We start from the raw sequence: 21,276 nt of genomic DNA on the forward strand, positions 1-21,276 counted from the left end.
AATATACAAATCTGTTGAATGTTCATACTGCGTTTGCCTAGTTTATGGAGCAGACTTTGACAAGGGATATTTTGTCACACCTATTATAAAATATCTTATTATAGACATTTATAGCCTACATTAAAACAGAAAAAGAAAAGCGGAAACTTTAAACCAATCAACCTAAAAAAAAACACAATGTGACAACCTACACAGATTGAAATGTATGAACAACTTTGTCCTAAGTAGAGTTTAATCACTGCATAGTTTAATCTATGCCAGCACGTTCAATGGTGTTTACTTATTTACCAAAGCGCTTAGACTATATTTGAAATTCTCTTTTTAAAGAACTGAAGTTTAAAAGCCCCTGTAATGACTTTCGTTGACACATCCAACTTTCTCGTGTGACAACTAGCCGCCGGTGTCCATGCATTTGTTTTTCCTGCGGCGGCGCTGTTGTGCACGGACGGACGGCACCAGTGATGCGATCTGCAGGCGCGCTTTTCTGAACGCAGGAAGCTGGCGCTTTAAGAAGACGCGCTGCTGCCGAGGACGGGAGGCAGGCCGGTGTTTTTCCACTAGTGATGTCTAATGGTCACCCATGTTGAGAGACAAAGGTCAGAAAAAAACCCTCATAAACTAAATTTACCGCCGCCTCTTTTATTCAGCACTCGGTCGTCGCACAATAAAGAGGGGAAAAGAGCCTTTCAAAGGAATTTAAGGAAATAAACCATAAAAGGTAACAAATGTTTTCTTCTATTTACTCTTTTATATTCAATTTAATGCAATGCTGCCAGACCACAGACAACATTTAAGCCTACTTCATTTTTTAAACATTTTTAAGCATTTTCCTCGATTTTTACTATGCATTATTTGAATCAGCTGTCTTGGTTACCTTAGGTGTTTGACAAGAAATCCAGTCTTATTTTACACGTTTGTTTTATAGATTTTATCTCATGCTATGAAAATATATGGTGAAGTCTACATTCATATACAGTAGTTTAACAATAGCGAGCGCATTTGTTACTGTCAGTAACAGAGTCTTACATATGCGCGTGTTTTCCGTTTTTCCCATTTTAAGATTCATGATCTGACACAGCCTTTATTCATCAGATCTTGTAATTCGTCTAAACAGTTTCTTCTTCATAGTCCGGATAAATGCATTTCTCTCGATGCTGCCATTGAGTTTCCATTCCCTCTCCAGGCAAATATAACTGACAGATGCTGACTGCATAGAGTTAAGAATAGACATGCGCTTCGATGCAAACTGCTTTTAGAATCGACGGGTAACTTTTTTTAAGTATTCAGCCTTAAACGGCGCACTTGTTGCAACATTTTGCCATCACCATATAACATTTTACCGCATGCAAAGTATTAGGAGTCTATGCAACTTGTCATGCAACAGCAACCTGTTGCATGCAGGACGCATTTGGGTTGCATTGATACAGCGCGAACGCACCAGGTTGAGTCTCGGAAAAACAGCAAAACATCGCAAGCGTACATGAACGCGCATTTTGTTGAAACGGATGTTGGTACGCGTCTGTGCTTCAAGCGCAGATCACGAAGGACGCGCTGGTTAAAAACAGCAAAGCGAAACCTAAAAAGGTCACGTTTTAAAAAGTTTCAACTCGATGTATTGACGCGCTGCTGAAAAGCACCGAGACGGCTGACCCACGTGTACACAAAGAACGCATTGAAAGCGCACGCAGACGCGCATCTTCTGTCAACAGACCTTTATGCGCAATGTACATCTTAAACGATCGCAATTTTACAGTTACTTAACATCCGCGTTCGTGCCAGCTATTGTGCTTTATGCAATATGTACATTCAGTCGTGCCTTATTGTAGTAGAATCTCAATGCGTTACAATCCAGAACGCACGAAAATAATATAATAACCCCATTCCTGCATGTTCGTCCCGTGCGTGCAGATGTCTCCGTATATCGGTGTCAATTCAGGCAAAGCCAGCGCACTTCAACTAGTGATAAAGGTTGCGCGGAAGTCAGTCAGCTCGCTGGCAAGTCATCTGTAGTGTAGAGCCATCAAACAAACCCAATCCAGGATACACAGTTTAGGTTTCTGCGCTCTTGCCACAGAACACTGATAATAAGGGTAACAACCAATATGCATTTGGGACCGATGCCATTTTCTTAGTGAAGAGAAAAACAAGGAAACAGTAACTCAGTGTGGCGTCTGTATCTTGGGTTTAAAGGGTGAGCCTATCCTGCCTATCAGCTATCAGTCTTTGGACTTTCTTAAATTTATGTTATTAAAATAGGTCAGACATGATTTAACAAAGGCAGTACTGTTTAGTGTTTACCGCTGCCAACAGACGGCCCAGAATTTTGTTTTACACCATAGACTTTGAACTCCAGCCTTCTGGTATTTTATTGCCCTTGTTTAAAAAAATGCTTTCTTCATATTGATGTGTAATTCAACAAGTATGTAAAGAAGTTTAGCCCTCATTTACCACCTACCCACAATATACAAATCTACATTCTGGTCCGGTTTCATTTTCTGAGCATATATTTGGAAACAGAGCAGCCAAGTGAATTATTGGTTATTCTACTTGAACAAACTCGACATCTGTAAGGCTGTAAGAACATGAGGGTAAAAGTTCTTGGTGGACACTTCCACAGAGTTACTGTATGTGAGAAATTTGATCTCTGATGTTTGAGACGCTGTTAGAATACACCTACAGTACAACTTGTGCTGATTGATGTAATTGATAGCATTAACAACTCAAGCCTCTTTTCCAAACCATAAAACACAACATCCAGGATGAAGTTTTTTAATAACGTCAAGCTGTAATGTTGTTTGTCTAAGATCTTACTAGCCATGCATAGCATAGACATGAGGGTGCTGAGAATGAGGAGCAAAGAGACTTTAATTATTAAACACAATCTTATGTTGTTCACGTATAATGGTGCTCAACTAAATGATCGTAGGACTACTTTGTCCTTTTTTAGATATTTTACAACTATGCATATTAACCTTAAATCCACTGCACTGGATTTCAAGGAATTCACAGCAGGGTGCATTACTAACAAGTTTTCAAGCCTAGTTTTCTTTAGGACCTTTGGCTTTTGTAACATCATTTAGATTCCTCTTTGGGAAATTATTTGTGGATGACGGTTGACTTTCGAGAGACCATGCTATTTATCTGATCCTCTAGCCCAGACCAGCAGGTTTGCTACAATAAAGACTACTATGCATGGCACAAAGTTGATCCAATATCCCATGATATCAAGAAATCGGTTTGGTCATTTGCATTATTTACAATTCCATTATCGCAAAGATGAGTGCTGCAAACTTTACACGAGTATTGCAAAGACAAGGCAGAGCATTAATGCTAAATAAATGCATTGATGCTTTAAAGTTGGACCTCACCCTTAATCCACCATGCCATACATCATGCACATTGCTGTCAAAAATATCATTAAAGTTCATGAATTGATTTCCGTGCATGATTGAAAAGTTTTGCTATTGCCTCAGCGTACGGTAGCCACATGCAGACTCCACGCCTAAAATCTCACTGGATAATCAGGACTTGTTATTCCTATACCTCAGCTGAGGTGGCAAAGTTGATGGTTCATGTGGGAGTGGAGGTCGCCGACCAATAGATGTGCAAATCACTTCTCATTAGGAAATTCTTGGAGGCTTCTTGGATTATAGGATGCTCTGCGGGTCCACTGCACATTTTGGCCTGAAGGGGGACCTAGTACTTCTGAACAAAACTTCAAGTCTATTGTTGCGACTTGGGAATAAAACAGTCAACATAGTCAATGATGTAATGATGTCACTATTTTTGCTAAAAGGACTCAACATGCCAATCAGATTCTTTGTTCCGGCTTCTGAACCAAAAGCCTCCTCCAAAATGCAAAGAAATGGTCCTCCAGGCACAAGTCAGCATTGTTCCTTATCAAGCCTGTGCTGCATGTTTCAAAAGGCTGAGGAAAACAAGTTGGTCCCTGACTTACAATGCGCTTTTGTCACTTGCCGCATTAAGTCCTATGCGAATTCACTGGGCCTTGTCTTCGCTACGCTACTAACCATTTGTCAGTCAGTCAGTCAAATATCATACTCTGTGTACAAACAAGCTTAGGAAAGGTACACATCTGCGGCCTGCTTCCTGAAGCCCCAACAAACACCAACATTTCAAACATACTGATGTTTGTTGTTGGATGTAAAGTTATGACTTGGGAAGCTGAGATGTTTACACACTACCAATAAACCCAAACCCATCCATCCAAACCCAACATTGAAATTCGCTGGTTGTTGGCACTGGCTTTAGAAACCTAAATGCTAAGCAGATATTCACTGAACATTCCATGTTTGTGGGTTCAATAAAATTATATTTCCAAAAGTCCTATAACATAGTATTCCATGTCAATGCGTCTTGTGAAATCAAAAGCTATTAATGGCAGAAAGCGTGACAACAGCCGGCAACCCATCAGCTGTTCAAGAGAAAAGCAACAGAGGTTTGGATTGCCATCTGCATGCTCTAAGTTGTTGCGTCCGTGGCTCGGGTTGCCAAAAAAGGACGCTGTGCATGCAAAGATAAATAGTTTCTGACAGATCTCAGACACTTCTGAAGAGTGGAAATGTACCATCGATGGGGTTATCCTCTGCTTCAGAGCTGTGACCAATCTGGTGATTGATTTTAATTGTCTTAGCCTGGGGCGGGACGTGGTGTCACCTCGGCTTACACTGAGCCTCGGAGAGATTAGGGCCATACAGTCAGAGGTATGGTGTCTGCTGAGGGAGCAACACAGAACAATTGGATTCAGCCATGAAGGAAATGTAAGTTTAAGTCAGGGCATGAATGAACTTTGTTGCTATGTAATAGCGCCTGTATCCCTTTTTATTATCCCCTTATTTTATAAATTTGTTCTCGCATAATGTGTTTGTGTGTATTTAAAAAAAGTGTGTAAATATGTATTAACGTTAGAAAGACGTAACTTTGTCAGTGTGTTTAGTAAGCGCTTAAAGATTCTTTGTGTCTACTTGACGAAGCTGTCAAAAAACATTATTAATGCTTTTTAATTGGTTTTGTGTTATAAATTCTGTTGGCAAATTACTTCTTCACCAGTGGTCCAAGACATTGTGTGCAATTTTAATCGATTAAGCAAGATCGTTGCAAGATGGCTTGAGTTTTCAATAGCTCGCTTGCTTGTTTTGACTTCGGACAGTTTGTGTCACCGCTGTGTTTTGAATGGAATAGGAAAGTGAAGGTCTGGATGTTGCTCTAGTTACAGTATGTAACATTGTGTGGAATTGTGGCAGCATCCTAAGCTCATAAAATATACAGATTTAACCTACCTTAAGGGGATTCGCGCCATTTGTAGACCTCTTTAGACATTTAAATTGGGCTCTTTAAACTATTGTGTAACAGTCTGGGGTGAATCACAAAGTGAAGGTTTTTCTGTCAGGATACAAGGGGGCGAGCTCATGTATTGATTCTCGTTGCCAGGTTGGAGGCTAAAGCAGCTTTTTACTGGTATATTAGCAGTCAACACATCTCACTTTAAATGTTTCCGATAAAAAAATTGCCGTACAAAACATCAATTACAATTGTTAACTAAAGACAATCAAAGAAAGCAAATGTCGTACAACTGTTATCTGAAGAACAGCTATAGATTATATTTTCAGCCCTGGCATCCATTCACATTAATGTTCTAAAGTCGTGTTCATTAAGGAATTACTTTTAAAGTGACGGAAAAGGGAAATACGCGTATTTATAAAGTGTCAAATGCACTAGGGTTTTTTCTCGCTTCTTCCGTCTCCTTTAGAGCAGGGAAAAAAGCAGACTTGTTTTAAAGAAAGCAGACTCACAGTGTGGCTATAGTTTGTTCAAACGTTGCCAAGCAGTTTAAGAGTCGGGGGCGGGGAGGGATGTTGGAGCCGACTTTGGTATCTTACTCTTTTGAGATTTCATCTCGGGGGCTCCATGCTGAGTTTGGCTCGTGCTTTGAAACAGAAGACGCCAGGCCTGACATAATTACTCCTCCTTGAATCAATTCCTAACAGCGTAAACACTCTTGGTTAAAGGGACATGGGCTGGATAAACACATGGCGATTCAGGACGCTCAAAGCTCCAGATGAATGAATAAAGGTGTCGTTTTTTATCAAATGCCTTGTAATTCATGTACTTTGATTAAATTTGGATTTGCTTACGACTTAAAATATGCATGTAATAGTTGTCTCTATATGGCAGGTGGTTGGAGGAGAGGGGTTGAAATGTAATAAGAGAGATTAATGACTTCAGTCGGAACCCATAGATGTTTCAGAAGCAGAGGAAGTTCTCACATGATTATTAATAAAAGTTTAACTTTTTTAAATTTATTAATCAATTAAGAATAAGGCCAGCAACATATCCTTTTATTTTATTTAAACTTTAAAATTGATATGAAAATTGGCCCCATTTACTCATCTACACACTGTGTTAGTGCAACACAACACAAAATATCAAAAAACAATGTCAAAAACAAGCCACACCCTCTTTTTTACGTTTCACAATTTTGTGACTTCCAGTTCACACAGACTTAAAACTAGCTGAGGTCTAATGCTGCTCCTATACATTGATATACAGAACATATATCAGTATATATATATATTATATATTACAGTAGTAAATTAATAAATAAGACTTTAGGTTAACTTCCTGTTTGAACATTTCTCATATCTGGAAACCTGCCGTTCCAAATGAACATATTTTCGCTATCAATGCTTTAGATGTTTAAAGCGTTATACAATGTTTTTGTCCTCTGCACTTTCAAGGCCTTTGGGCTTCAATGAAAAATAAAATGATGCCCGTTTTGTCCCCTTCTACTTTAGCATGGCCCAAAAAGAGAAACTCCAGTGTCTGAAGGATTTCCACAAAGACATTCTGAAACCGTCCCCCGGAAAGAGCCCAGGCACAAGGCCGGAGGACGAAGCGGAGGGAAAACACCCCCAAAGGGAAAAATGGGCGAGCAAGCTTGACTTTCTTCTGTCAGTCGCCGGGGGCTTCGTAGGTTTAGGCAACGTTTGGCGTTTCCCGTACCTCTGCTACAAGAATGGTGGAGGTGAGTATATTTATTGACAAGATTAGACCTTGCGTTACAAAAATGCTGTTAGTTTCCGGGTCATTAGGTCTGGGACTCAAAATCTTTGGGGAGTGGGAGTGAGTTAAAATAATATACTAGACATGGTCAACCATGTCAGAAAGGCCAGATATCCACCATAGTTAGTATGGCATTAAAAGGAACCGTTAGATTTTGTCTTAAATTTTCACCTATGCATAACTCGTCCCCAAAATTCACCCACTTCACAACTACAGGAAGTATAAAAAAAGTATACGTTAACTCCCACGAGGTTTAAGAGTCAAACACTAATCCAGCAGTTAGTGAAATCTAATTATTGACAGAATAAGACAATCTTCTCTTTGTCTTCAACTAGGTGCATTTCTCATCCCGTACTTCATCTTTCTGTTCGGTGGAGGTTTGCCTGTATTTTTCCTGGAGGTGGCCCTGGGCCAGTTCACTTCTCAGGGAGGAATCACCTGCTGGGAGAAACTTTGTCCCATCTTCACAGGTAAGTTTCACGCAGATGTATTTCTTGGAAAAGAACAGAACTGTAAACAGTTTAATCCTTGAACTGACAGATATAATATATTTCAAATAAATATAAATTTTTGGTAAGAACTGGATTGAGACATGTGTCAGATGCAACCAGCTGGATTTGAAGATAGGCTGTAGGAAAGTTTTGAAATATGGGGCGTTAGATAAGCAATGCATATCTCCATTAATGTCTGGACAAAAATACTGTCTATCAGTTTATGAAAGTAGCAGCCAGGCTTATGTTAGGTGAGAGGTTAAGACATATTTATATGGTGTTTCAGAGATTGGGACGCATAAACATCACCTATAAAAGGCAAAACACTTATTTCTTATTTTTAATGTTGATCTAACCTCAATTGCAGGCTACTGCTAGCATAGATATGCATATGCAAAGACAGTCAACTGCTTCATACACATAAACCAGTCCACCATCTTGAAACTGTCAACTTCTCAGTTGCTGTCATTACTTAAACTAAAAAAACATTTATGCGTTTTCCAAGGTGCCACAACATTGCACATCTCTGTAAAAACAGCTTACCTTTAGCTGTTAGCTATACCTTTATTTTGTTAGTTTAGAAATGACATGGTTTGGGTCAACTCAAAAGAAAGTAACGTTTGACTTTTATAAATGAGTGAACAATATCTACGGTTGCAGACACACACTCACCCATCTGTCGAGTCTTTAAAGACTGTTCCAGTCCATCCCATGGCCAATGACGTACATATACTGACCCATAAAAACAACTGCTAAAGAGGCATCTCAGCACATATATAAATACTACTGTCAAACTAAATACAGAAATACACGTGAAAACAGAAATACATACTTTTTGGCACCAGACCTTTAGTAGCTGTAAAATAGTTTGTTGGATATAAATCCTTATAAAGTAGCTTGCACAATTGGACATGTCTTCTTTGACAAACGGTATGGTGTAGTCTCTAAATTAAACGAAAGGTTACTGTCTCAGGGACTGCCAAGAGCAAGTCTTGAGCTATTATCATTGTGTGGTGCACAATCTCTAGATCGCTCTAAAAAGCAACTGTTAAATAACTCCTGACGTGCGTGAAAAAGTTTCGATTCCCCCCGAAGTATCTCTTTAATTCCCTTGTATAATAAAAACAAAATTAAACCTCACAAAAATATCGTATGACCACATGTCTATTACTTACAAGAATCTAGCAGAATGCAAACTGCTGAATTACGCTAATCCTTGTGTTAGCGAATTAGATGACAACATAATCGGTTTTACTTTCCAGTTAACGTGGCCAGCATTGATTTACACAGTAACGACACTAACGCCAATTTCTTACATCATTTTCCTTCAGCTTCAGACAAGTTTTTTCCATGGTTAAGCTGCAAGGATGAGAAGATCATGAAGTGTCTCTGAGAAGTTTATCATTTATTTAGCTGCTGTCATGGTACACTGGAGTCCGCTGATTCATTGAGTTGAAATGTTATTTCAATACTAGTATTGTGATAATATCGTATTGTGGGGCCTCTGGTGATTCTCAATCCCTTCTCTTTGTGCAGGTATCGGCTACGCATCCATTGTGATCGTTTCTCTACTGAACGTCTACTACATTGTGATCCTGGCCTGGGGCTTGTACTACCTGTTCCAGTGCTTTCAACCAGAGCTCCCCTGGGCAAGCTGCAACAACAAATGGAACACAGAAAACTGTGTGGAGGACACACTTCGCAAGAACAAGACACTCTGGATGACTGCAAATGCCACTAACTTCACCTCTCCCGTCACTGAGTTCTGGGAGTAAGTACTTCATGTGTATTTTTTGAGTATGCAGTTGGCTTGTAAATGCCAGCATTCTCCTGGAGTACCACTGTCCTGCAAAGTTTAACTGCAACCCCAATAAAACAAAAGTTTGGCATTAGCTGCTTGAAGCAGGTATTGGACAGCGGGTATATATAAAAGATGCCCTCCATTAAATTTCATAGCAGAATCTGTTCAACATCTAAGTCTATGTTTATTGTAGCTCCTTGTACCACCTCAAAGAGTTAAGTTCCTCACCAAAAAACATTACCTCCAACACAGGCGAAATGTTCTCAGCATCTCTGATGGTATTGAGGACATGGGTCACATAAAATGGGACCTGGCTCTTTGTCTTCTCGCTATGTGGGTCATCTGCTTCTTCTGTATTTGGAAAGGTGTGAAGTCCACTGGGAAGGTGAGCTTACAGTACATTCAGCAACACATGAGTCAATTAACTGAAGAGCTATTAATATTGTTCTGTAAGTCTTTACTGGGTCATCTGAGTCACTGTATAACTAGCTAGGGGGATTTGAAGACAACCTTACCTAGCGTTTTACCTTAGCGATAGATAGCTAAACTGATTTCACGAATTCATCAGTCAATCAGTAAATGTTCTCTCTCGACCTAATTACACATTTCCCTTGAGCATGCAGTTGTAAATCTTATCTTTGCTCCTGACAAGACACTGTCACATCAGATTTCTTTATAGTAATTTGAGCATTACTTATTTTAAGCCTTTCCCCTTGGCTTGCAGCCATTTTAATTTGTGTGAAATATTGTCTATAACCTGCCAATTTTGGGTTATGTTAATTGAAGATCTTTGAGATCGCAATTCGTTACTCTAGTATTAGCCTTGGGACTCTGCATATTTGTCGTGCCACAATGCAGTTAGAAAGCTATTTACAGATAATAGATGTTTTGACGTACTTTTCCACATCGTGGTCAATATTGAATTCATGACTAAACCAAAAAACTAATTCAATTACTGACCACAAAGCATGCCCACTAAATCCAATATTAAACCGTCAGTGCAGTTAAGCTTTAAATGCCATGCTAGCCTTGGAAACTGTTTTGATGGAATGTTGTTTCGGAAGGTTTATGACAATTAACTCTTTTAAAGACCAAGTGTAACACCCCTGCCTAAATCGTCATTTCACATATATGGCTTACAGTGTGTATTTTTTACACAACTTTTGAATTTGAGCATTCCCTCCTTTCTCTTTAGGTTGTGTATGTCACTGCAACATTCCCATTTGTAATGTTAATCGTCTTACTGGTACGGGGTGTAACTCTTCCTGGAGCAGCCGAGGGCATCAAATTCTATCTGTACCCAAATGTCACTCGCCTTGCAGATCCAGAGGTAAGATCTTATGTATACGGGTATATCTCGAACTTGAACTATAGATGTACATTATGTTAAACCTGAGATGTGTACAACAGTTGACATAAATAACACTCTTGATGGACTCTTGATGGAATGGTACACAAATCTAAACATGACATCCAGTAGTCGTAACAATTTATATTAGTTCTTGATGGTGTATACAGCTCTGGAGGACCTGCAAGAGGTGGAACGCACACAAATATTTGCGTTAGTCTCGTCAGATAATCAACAAAACAACTAGCTAGCATTTCTGCTCATGCTGTCAGTCAACAAACGGTTTGGCGTCTTGTGTCTAGGTTTGGATTGATGCAGGGACCCAGATTTTCTTCTCCTATGCCATCTGTCTTGGGGCCATGACGTCGCTAGGAAGCTACAACAAGTACAAGTACAACTGCTACAGGTGGGTTTCCATGTCCCGGGGTGGGAGGGGGTTTTAGTCCAGTGAGCAGGCAATGGGACCATAGGGTTCCTTTGTGTTAATTAACAAACTCCATGACATATGTGTGACATAGGGACTGTTTGCTGCTTGGAGGCCTGAACAGCGCTACCAGTTTTGTGTCTGGCTTCGCAATATTTTCCGTCCTGGGCTTCATGGCACAAGAGCAAGGGGTGGACATAGCCGATGTGGCAGAGTCAGGTACGAGGGTCAAGCAGCAGTGATGGTGGGCACTGCTGCTGCAAATAACATAAAAATCCTGTAGTTAAACAACGGCAAACATCGGCAACAGTAAACAATAGGGAACCAACTAAAGCGATTTACATCCGGGACTTAAATTAATTTTAGAAACCTTTTGGAACCTTTCGTCAGACAAACTGTGAAGTTTTTGGAGCCACTGGGAAAATTGTACTTAATCTACTAATGCAAGAAGTCAACTGTGGATTGCGACAACTTTGCGTTTAGAATTGAGGGCTGTTAAAGCTGGATTCCACAGGTGACATGGGTGAGCAAAATCAAGAAGCCTCTTGTGCCAACATCACGATAAAGGCCTTTTGGAGATTTTGGGTTTAATTCCTCAACAGCTCTTAACACAATTTGGCTAATGTTGCTAAGTCGGTTCCTACTGGTTCATTATTCTATCCTGTAAACTATGTTAGACACTTCTCAAGATGTCTCTTCAGACTTTAATCCTTAGAATTGTTGCACTTTCTCCTGTTGTACACTGTAGCTTTTTATGAAGAGTGTGCTGACATGATGGCTTGCCTGATTTTCACATGTGTAGTCTTTAATACTGTTAATGTTTTGGCCCTCCTCAATGGAGACTCTGGTCTAAGTTTGTCTGTATGCTTAGGTGCACAAAAAAAAATATTTATCACAAGCCCAAACTGTACTTGAACTTCCTTACAAAAAGATCCCTGTTGAGGATTCAGTGCATGATTTGGTTGGATTAATTTTTAATGTAAGCAATGCTAAGAAGTAAGTAGCTTGTTGGAAAGTAGCTGGAGTTGAACAATGTGGTTGTGGATAGAGTAAACAGACTCTGTAAAAAATGTGTTTTATTGCATTTGAACATTGATGCTGTTAACTCAGTCATCGGTTTGGATTGTTTGAATTGGTTTTATCATAAATGTGCAGTTTTTGTCCATTGTGTTTTTAACCTCTGGTACAGGTTATCTTCACAACATCAAAATGTTGCAGTAATAGTAGCAAGACAAGGTATTTGTTGTCTAAGAATATCTTACGTTGTTATGCCTTGTGTTGCATTTGTAACGTGTTGTGCAATACAAGAGAATTAGCCTTTACGCTCAGTGTCATTTTCTAGATTCCGAAGAACCCAGAGCTACAGTAACATCATGAGGGTAATTTTCCAAGAAATGCGATGAAACGATCTTTGGGCGAACCACTAGCAGAAATTTTGCCTGGCTTGATCGCTTTGTGTTGTAGACACTCGCTTCATTTTTCTTTCATGTCTCCTTTTGGTCTGTGCCAACGACCGAAGCACGCCACAGCGGCATAGATCAAAGTGTGCAAATGGCTAGCCTTGCTAATTGTGTGCTCTCCACTGTTCTCTATCCAACAGGTCCTGGCTTAGCCTTCATTGCCTACCCTAAAGCTGTGACTATGATGCCTCTGCCTACGTTTTGGGCCGTTCTTTTCTTCATTATGCTTCTGCTGTTGGGCCTCGACAGTCAGGTGAGGATCCAATGAAAAACTGGTATGCTTGACGCTCAGACTACTTGTAATTTGGTTGCTCACACCTCCAAAACGTAACTTGACAGAATTCCATGAAGCCTTTGCTATAAGTGAATCTATCACTTCAGAAATCATACCTGTACACGTGTAACAAGATTAACATTTAAAGAGTTTTTACTGTAAAGTTTTACGACAATAAAGTTCAAAGATCAGAGAGGCTTAATGCAATTTTCAAGATTTATTTATTAATTGAAATATGCAATTTATAATATTTAGGGCATTTTCACACCTGACTTGTTTGGACTGTCCTTTGTCTGGTTTGTTTAGGCATCATTGAACAATGTCATCCCTGTTTTTGAACAAAGCAAACAATCTACAAGTCTGAAAAACAAGTTAAGAAAGAAACAAGTTCAAGTTGTAGTCCACATGAGCGAGCATAGTAACAGTAACACAGAAACAGAAAGAAAGAAACTTTGGCATCTGAAGTCCTGTACTATCACATTTCTCGGTTCCAGTGAAATGAAACACTCTGCTAAATCAGTTACCACCCACATCAAGAGAGTTCACTGTACCAGTGCATGGTGTTTTATGATAAAATAAGTTCAGCTACATTGATATTCGCTCAGCTGTGCTGAACCACAAGGGGCTCCTATGTACAGTTCTGCTTACTGTACTGGGATAATGAACTTAGTCCACAGCATGTCACTCTTTATAGCTCTCTCACAATGAGGATGAATTGTCTTTTCCGGGGTTGATAATATCTTCTAAGTTAAAGGAACAGTTCACCTGTCTTCTCATTTTGACATCCCATGTAATTTGAAACCTGGATGACTTTCTTTCTTCTGCAGAACACAAAATAAGATATTTTGAAGAATGTTGGTAACCAAACAACTCAGTCAATTGAACCACATTGACTTCCAATGTATAGACAAAAACCTCAAGTCAATAGATGCCAACGATTTCTGGTTACCAACATGCTTACAGATCAAATTTTTTATGACATCTTACTGCACCATTTTGCTATATGCTGTCTTTCTGAAACCTTGGATATCCAAATTTGATATGCATGGAGGTACAAGGTTTATAAAGGACAGCAGATGTTCCATCCTAAATTCCTGTTTCTGTAGAATTTACGTAAACGGATGGCATGAATTATTCTAGCTTTTTCTTTCCTGACTAATTTTTTTTATCAAACTGACAATGTTTTTTCTTTCCCCAGTTTGTTGAAGTGGAAGGGCAGATCACATCCTTAGTGGATCTGTATCCATCCTTCCTACGGAAGGGTTATCGGCGTGAAATCTTCATAGCTATAGTCTGTTTTTTGAGCTTCCTGTTGGGACTAACCATGGTCACCCAGGTAAGTACGATGGTCAAACACTTTGATACAAATTTAAAATGTTTGTCTTGGTCAAACACCACACTAATTCAAGACTTTACCACATATCACCCACCTACTGGACTAGTTTATTCTTCTGGCTAAATGAGGAGCGTATCAAATACAGCTTAGTTAAATGCTGGCACCATATGTTTTCCTTTTAGGATTTTAGCAACATTGTTATTTGATATTGTGTGGCGCTCAACCAGACTCTCAGTTCCTGTCATGAAGCAGTGTGCCACACTCATACCAAATCTAGGGCCTGACTGTCTCCCATTAGCAAAAGCTTTCTACTCTCTGTGCCTTATCTTATCAACTTCCATGTATTTTTATGGGTGTCCTGACCTGCTTAGAACAGTGACAAATCCACAGAGGAATCCCATAGCTATACTAAGAGACTAGTCCCGGTCTGACAATGCAAGATTTTTCTGGCCCCGTCCATTGCTAAGCCACGGAACAGCGATAAACAAGGAATGCTATTAGGTGGTTTGAGTCATACAGCTTCCCATTTTTCTGTGACCTAATGTCTTACGATGCCCCTGAATGCATTGTGCAACAAATAATTTTGGCACCAAAATAAAACCAGTAACTGTTTAGGCAGCCCCTGATCACGTCGGTCCGTTTGTCCCCTTAGTGTTTTTTCAGTTGTTATGTCTATTGAAAATACAGAACTGACATTTTTTTACTTGTTTAACTTGACGTGTGTGTTTTCTTTTCAGGGTGGCATGTTTGTGTTTCAACTCTTTGACTACTATGCAGCCAGTGGCGTGTGCCTTTTATGGGTTGCATTCTTTGAATGTATTGCTGTAGCCTGGGTTTATGGTAAGTCCAATGACAAGTGTATAGAAATGTAACAATTTCATTGCATAACCAGGGTACAAATTGAGGTCCTGTTGTATTATTTACAGCAAAAATGTATATACTTTTTCTCTAAAGAACATCAAAATGTATAAAGTATATTAGTAACTTCAAAATTAGCATAGAATGAAAAGTAGCTTATATTAATGTTTGCAAAGACCTAAACATGCACTGGTTAGTTGTCTTGTTCCTCCCAACAGCTTCCGGCAACTACTATGTAAAAATATCGAAATAAAATTGAATTGTTGTTATATGAATTCATTGAACTCAACCCTGTAATAGTAAAAAAGTACAAAAATAAACATACACTAAACATATAATTTCCTGTATATGAACATATACTTTATCTTATTTATGATTAATGTTAAACTTAAACTTACTTTAATTTAAGCTAGACCTGCAACACTGTTACTTTCAAACTCATCTTTATTTGGATTAGAATTTCATTAATGTTTATTTAATTGTGACGGTTAAAGAACCAGTGTATGACATTTAGCGACATCTAGTGGTGAGTTTGCCAATTGCAACCTTCGGCTCACTTCCCCCTCCTTTCTGAAGCACTACAGTGGCTGACACAGATCTAAGATGTCGTCACGTTTTCGCTTCTTTTCCGAAGGGATAACGTATTTAAGAAACGCGCTCTGTAGAGAAGTTTGTCCATTTAGGGCTACTGTAGAAACAACATGGTGAATTCCATGCTGGGGGACCCGTGGTGTGTGTAGATAGAAATATCTCATTCTATGGTAATAAAAAAGATTACACTTCATTATGTAAGGTCTTTATACACCTCTGAACACATAGTTGTGTATCTTATATTGCTTTTCCGTCAATAGAGCCTACTAAAAATGACAGGGTGTACCTTTAAGCACTTCCATTCACTGATCCATTTAAAAAACATTTAATTTAATATTTGTGCTACAACCTAGTTTAGAGAAAACATACAGAAGCTCTTTGTTCCCTACTGTCATGACCTTGATTCAAAAATTGAAATGAGCCGTGAATAGGGTTGGTATAACCTGCATGCGGGTAGAGTCAGTTTAAACAACATTCATCATGATGGGGGATTATCCACACAATACAGGATTCCTATTAGAGAAAACACACCACGAGAAAACAGGTTTATATTATCACTAATATACCATCATGTGAATTATTTAAGCAATAGCTAAATATTGTGATAATACATTTAAAATGATCCACTACTACTGCAAATGTAACAACAGAAAAAACTGTGATAGGCCGTTTTAATTGTTCAAGCCTTTCCAAGTTGGGTGTTCTTTGCACAGTAAGCTACAATATGAACCTTATTAGCAATAACCATAGGTCTGAATTGCCAACATTTACAGCTACAAACAAAATCTACAAACAAACACACTTATATTGCCTTTACATTTCAGCCTTAGGTTTTGTTGTATATGTAACATATGTGCTCTCTGTACAGGCGCGGATAATTTCTATGATGCGATTGAAGAGATGATTGGTTACAGACCAAATCCCTGGATGAAATGGAGTTGGACTGTGGTCACACCTTTTCTGTGTGTGGTAAGTCTTCTTATCAGAAGAGTCTTTGAAAAGAGGCTTAAATCCCTTTAGTGTAATTCCAGGATTATTGGAGTTGCACTGTTTCCATCCCAAGGCTATAGATCCTTGAAATGAAGAAATATGTGAATAAGTATACACTATAACAGTACACGTGAAAATCCTACACTGTAAACTCTGCAAATTACATCCCTTCCCCCAAAAGCTGCTTTTCCGATTTGGATTTGCTGTAAAAATCTGAGTCGAAGCTCGTCGTAACAGTGCCCCAGATGGGGCGACCATCTGCCTGGTTGATAGAATGAATGGAAGGAGCTGAGGATTCAGGATTAGGTTCCATGAGATTTTTCTCTGAACGCCATAGGACTATTAGAACATAAGGAAATCCTTTCCCTGTTACAGTCATATAGCCTGTCTTGAGTTAGAATAGTTTTTATCTTCCTCAAAGTTAAACAGCTTTTTAAAAAAAAAAAAATCCTCAAAGTTAAACAGGTTAACCTATTATGTTGAAAACTTGTTGAACTCTTTGCAATCTATAGGTTTCCTTTTTGAAGAATTTAGAAACATTTAAGTTGTTAATGTTGTACATTGACCGTGAAATATGGATTTATGGTACTTTTGTGATGGTTTATATGTTGTATTGTTGAAGCACTTGGATTGAGTTGCACTCTGGTGACCTGTAATCTGTTTTTTACCCCAGGGATGCTTTGTGTTCTCATTGGTCAAGTATACACCTCTGAGGTACAACAAAATCTACGAGTACCCTGACTGGTCCATTGGAGTTGGGTGGACCCTGGCGCTCGCGTCCATGATCTGCATACCAATGGTGGTTGTGATCAAAATCATTCAATCAGATGGACCCCTTATTGAGGTAAGGGATTATTTGGAAATGGAACTGTCCATTTGTGAGCTGTTTTCAGTCTACATAGGCAGCTGCCTTCTAAGGGTGCGTCTTAATGAATATTTACATTTACGCATTTTGCAGATGCTTTTATCCAAAGCGACTTACATTGCATTAGTATATTTGTATCGGAGTATGTGCTATCCCTGGGATCAAACCCATGACATTGGCGTTGCTAGTGCCATGCGCTAACCACTGAACTACAGGAATATTGAAAACTCATAGTGATGATAGGAAATGCTTAGCAACACACAATAACTAAATACACATTTTAGGTTAAATATAAACAAATCAGTTATTGAGTAAGTACATAAAACATTTGTGTTAAAATTGTGTCCCTACCACGAATCACAACGGTACATTTAAAATAGTGATTTATAATCTTGTCGGGTACGATTTTGTGTTGAAAAATAAGTTTGAGGTTATTTAACTCGAACTCATGTAAAGTATGCAAATTAACTTACAGTTTTATGTTTTAAACAGAGATGATGATAGAGAGGCAAAAGCCACACACATTGCAGCTTTAACTACAGTAATTTGATCGAAAGATCGAAATGGCGTAAATGTTATATCGGTGTCTGTAACATTTTCAGTTTTTAAAAATATATTAGGTTTCTTGTATTATTTCAGTTGTAGTTTAGTTATCAGTTTATTTCAGGTTATTGCTCCGGCAACTTCCAATTTTTGTTTAGTTTGCTTTTCAAATAATATTTCGGCAGATTTCTTTATTAAACAAATGTTGCAACCGTTTTAGTTAAGTATAAACTTCAATTCAAATTGATTGATATGGTTTGTCACATTATTTAGAAGAAAAATTTGATGTGCGATGACTTCCTATGTCATGCAGCCCTAAAGTAATTTAAAGTTCTGCTAAACATTTTCACAGTCAACATTCGGCAGTTGTCAAAGCTAATACTGAAAATGTACGTTTCCCTCCAGAGGATCAAAGCTGTGGCGGCACCTGCGAGGGGAGGGGCTAGTTCCTGCCCCAAAGAATACCAGCCCAAAAATAACGAGCTGGCGCAGCCCCTGGACCCCAACTGGAACGGAGGTTCGACGAAGCCCACCCACACCATCGTAGAAACTATGATGTGAACGCTCTCTGTGAGAGGATTTAAATGACCTGCTTTTCCATATATATGTGTGTATATATATATATATATATATATATATATATATAAAATCTGTAACTTTTGACATAGTCGTAGGACCAGGTTTACATTGCTACGCATCTGCACTAGGAGTCCTTGTTTTTTTTCTACAGAGGAAGTTACATTTTTTTTCTGTCTGTATTTTTAAATATTTTTACCGTGATACTATTATATTACTATTATTGTCGCTTTTATTAGAGAGAACAGATCACGTACAACAGTATCGTTAAAGTAGAAACATAAAGGTTCTACTTTTGTCACTTCTATCTTCTACATATCGAAAATTAAATTGAAGTGAGCAGTGCTTGTTTTTAGAGTTGAATTATGGGAAGAAAACAAAGGGCTCCGTAAACAGAAGAAGAAAAAAGATGTAAGTAAACGTGACTAATAACATTGTTCTACACAGGTAAAAAAATCATTTTAGGGAGGTGTCTTTAAATAGTAATGTTAGACTTTTTAATTTACTGTAAATCTTTAATGTTATAAAGCCAAGTGTGTCCCAACAAACTGTTTAGACTGGAGATGGTGACTGGTGCTGTCCAAAAGAATCAGGACATTTTGCCTGGTGATGCACTAATACAAAGGACACTACTTTCTCCACTTTGATGCACTTTTTAAGTACATTAAATCTAACTAGTTTGGATGCGTTTGTTTCCGACGTCATAGGATTTGGATATCGTGAATGACCTCACAAGTGCATATCACATTAATTCTAGGCAACGTCTCAGTACCCCTTTGATATGATCATGAGATGTCATTAGATACCAGTACCAGAGACGCTAGCTCCCCTTTTAGTATGATGTACCGTTCAGAAGGTGCAAGACAAAGGACTTGGCCCTGATTTACGTACATACAAGTTGGTACTATAAACCGTAAAAAAACATGTCTCCACTTCAATCCACTGTAGAAAAACAAAGCCAAAGTGTCCCGCAAATGGCCAATGATGTTGTTTGAGTCTTTTGAGATTATCGGTGTAATAAAGTCAATAATTCTAACTAAAAATGAGGAAAAACGCATCTTTTTTAACTTGGGCTCACGTCCCATTTAACATCTAATTTGTAGCCAGCCACCAGGGGGCGATCAAAGCGTTTAGCCTTACTTTTCAGGATGCGTCTCGCACACTTGGTTTGTGCGCATAACAGCGTGTGGCTATTTGCACAAGTTAAACACCCAAAATAGCCCCACAAAGCGCACGTTCAATGCGTTAGATCGGACCATAATTTTTTTGGCTATATTTGGGTTCTTCGTTAATCAGGGCCTTAGCAATTTAAAAATAAATTTTCAATGGACTCTGTGTCAGCACTCACTATTAGTCGCGCTTGTTCAATAAAAATACAAAAGTATCAAATGACGAAATTAGCCGGCACCGAACTCGTTCTTATTTTGAGGATGTTGCAATGTAAAGCTGCCTGATTTTAAAACCACATAGATTCAGGACTAGTTTGTTTCGTTTTTTATCAACTCTAAGCTGTTTTTATTTCTAATCACATTTGCCTTTTGTATTAGAAAGTCACTGTATTTGACTGTTATGTTTAACAATTACCAATAGATCTCATGTATAACTGTTAATCATCCAAAAAAGCTTGCTATAAACTGTAATGTGCAATACTTTGTAGAACAATATGCATTGTTACTTTCTTCACCTGTCTTGCAAAAAGTTGGTACTCGGAAGTGTGGAATTATGTATACATTTAAGGTTCATGGCAGAAACAGTGTACAGGGGCCAATATAAGCTACCATGTGTGGTATGCTTCACTAACACCAAAAAAACTCAATGCAGTTCTACTCACTGTGATTTATATTATTTCAACTTTAAATTAGATAGTAAATGTTAAACGTATGGGGTAGCATTGCTGCCAATATATGGTTTAAATAGATCGATTTTCAATATTGTTTGTTTGGCGAAGTTAAACTAGAACTGCAGCCATTGAAAAGGGAGATGGCACCTTATGGACGTTTCATTGAAGTGTTAAAGAAATTATTCAAATTCAATGTAAATGTTGAGGCACAATTTCTTAGCAGTACATAAATACAGTCTCAGGGTGTGTTCCACTACGAACTCATCATTTTTTTAGAGACATGATTTCCCACTATTATATGTCTCTTTAAACCCTTCCATTTTTGAAGAAGAGCTGAGGGGCAATGTTTATAAATGAAAGATATAACCTTTATAAAGTAATGATTAGAAATGTTTTATTTTTTTATTTCTGATGATATGAAAGAAAGCAAGTGTATTAATAAGATTTTACAGTACCTGAAAAAGAAAAAAACTTTTTATCTCTTAATAAACTTTTATCTTTTAAAAACACTTCAGAGTTTGGTGAGCATTCATTATTTTTCTATGCTAATTATTATCTTAAATACTTTTTAACAAGAGGTCAAGAGAAGCATTGACTCGTGTGAGTTTGTTTTACTTCACCATTGGGAAATGAGGGAGGGCTTTGGGACGCCTGTCTAAAAACATCTGTGATTTTGTATTAAATACATTAAAGTAGCTGTAATTCTGATGGTCTAGTGGTTGGTTGTGGGTGGGAGGTTAGGGTAACTGTATTTTTAAATGGCCTACATCCAAAAGTGCAAGTGAAGGGTATAATA

At 38.4% G+C, this 21,276-nt stretch overlaps 1 protein-coding gene across 1 annotated transcript; it reads left to right on the forward strand.

The window, feature by feature from the left end:
- Nucleotides 1–534: 534 nt before the first annotated feature.
- slc6a6b (solute carrier family 6 member 6b) lies at nt 535–18,768 on the forward strand. The gene is made up of 14 exons (XM_079470918.1): nt 535–718; nt 6,816–7,045; nt 7,419–7,553; nt 9,111–9,345; nt 9,628–9,760; nt 10,571–10,705; nt 11,026–11,129; nt 11,242–11,366; nt 12,748–12,860; nt 14,080–14,217; nt 14,955–15,057; nt 16,535–16,635; nt 17,330–17,500; nt 18,470–18,768. The coding sequence occupies exons 2-14, from the start codon at nt 6,817–6,819 to the stop codon at nt 18,623–18,625; spliced, it is 1,878 nt and encodes a 625-aa protein (XP_079327044.1). The 5' UTR covers nt 535–718; nt 6,816; the 3' UTR covers nt 18,626–18,768.
- Nucleotides 18,769–21,276: the final 2,508 nt, after the last annotated feature.

The sequence above is a fragment of the Barbatula barbatula genome (assembly GCF_947034865.1).
Source record: "Barbatula barbatula genome assembly, chromosome: 13".
In the NCBI taxonomy this organism is placed as follows: Eukaryota; Metazoa; Chordata; class Actinopteri; order Cypriniformes; family Nemacheilidae; genus Barbatula; species Barbatula barbatula.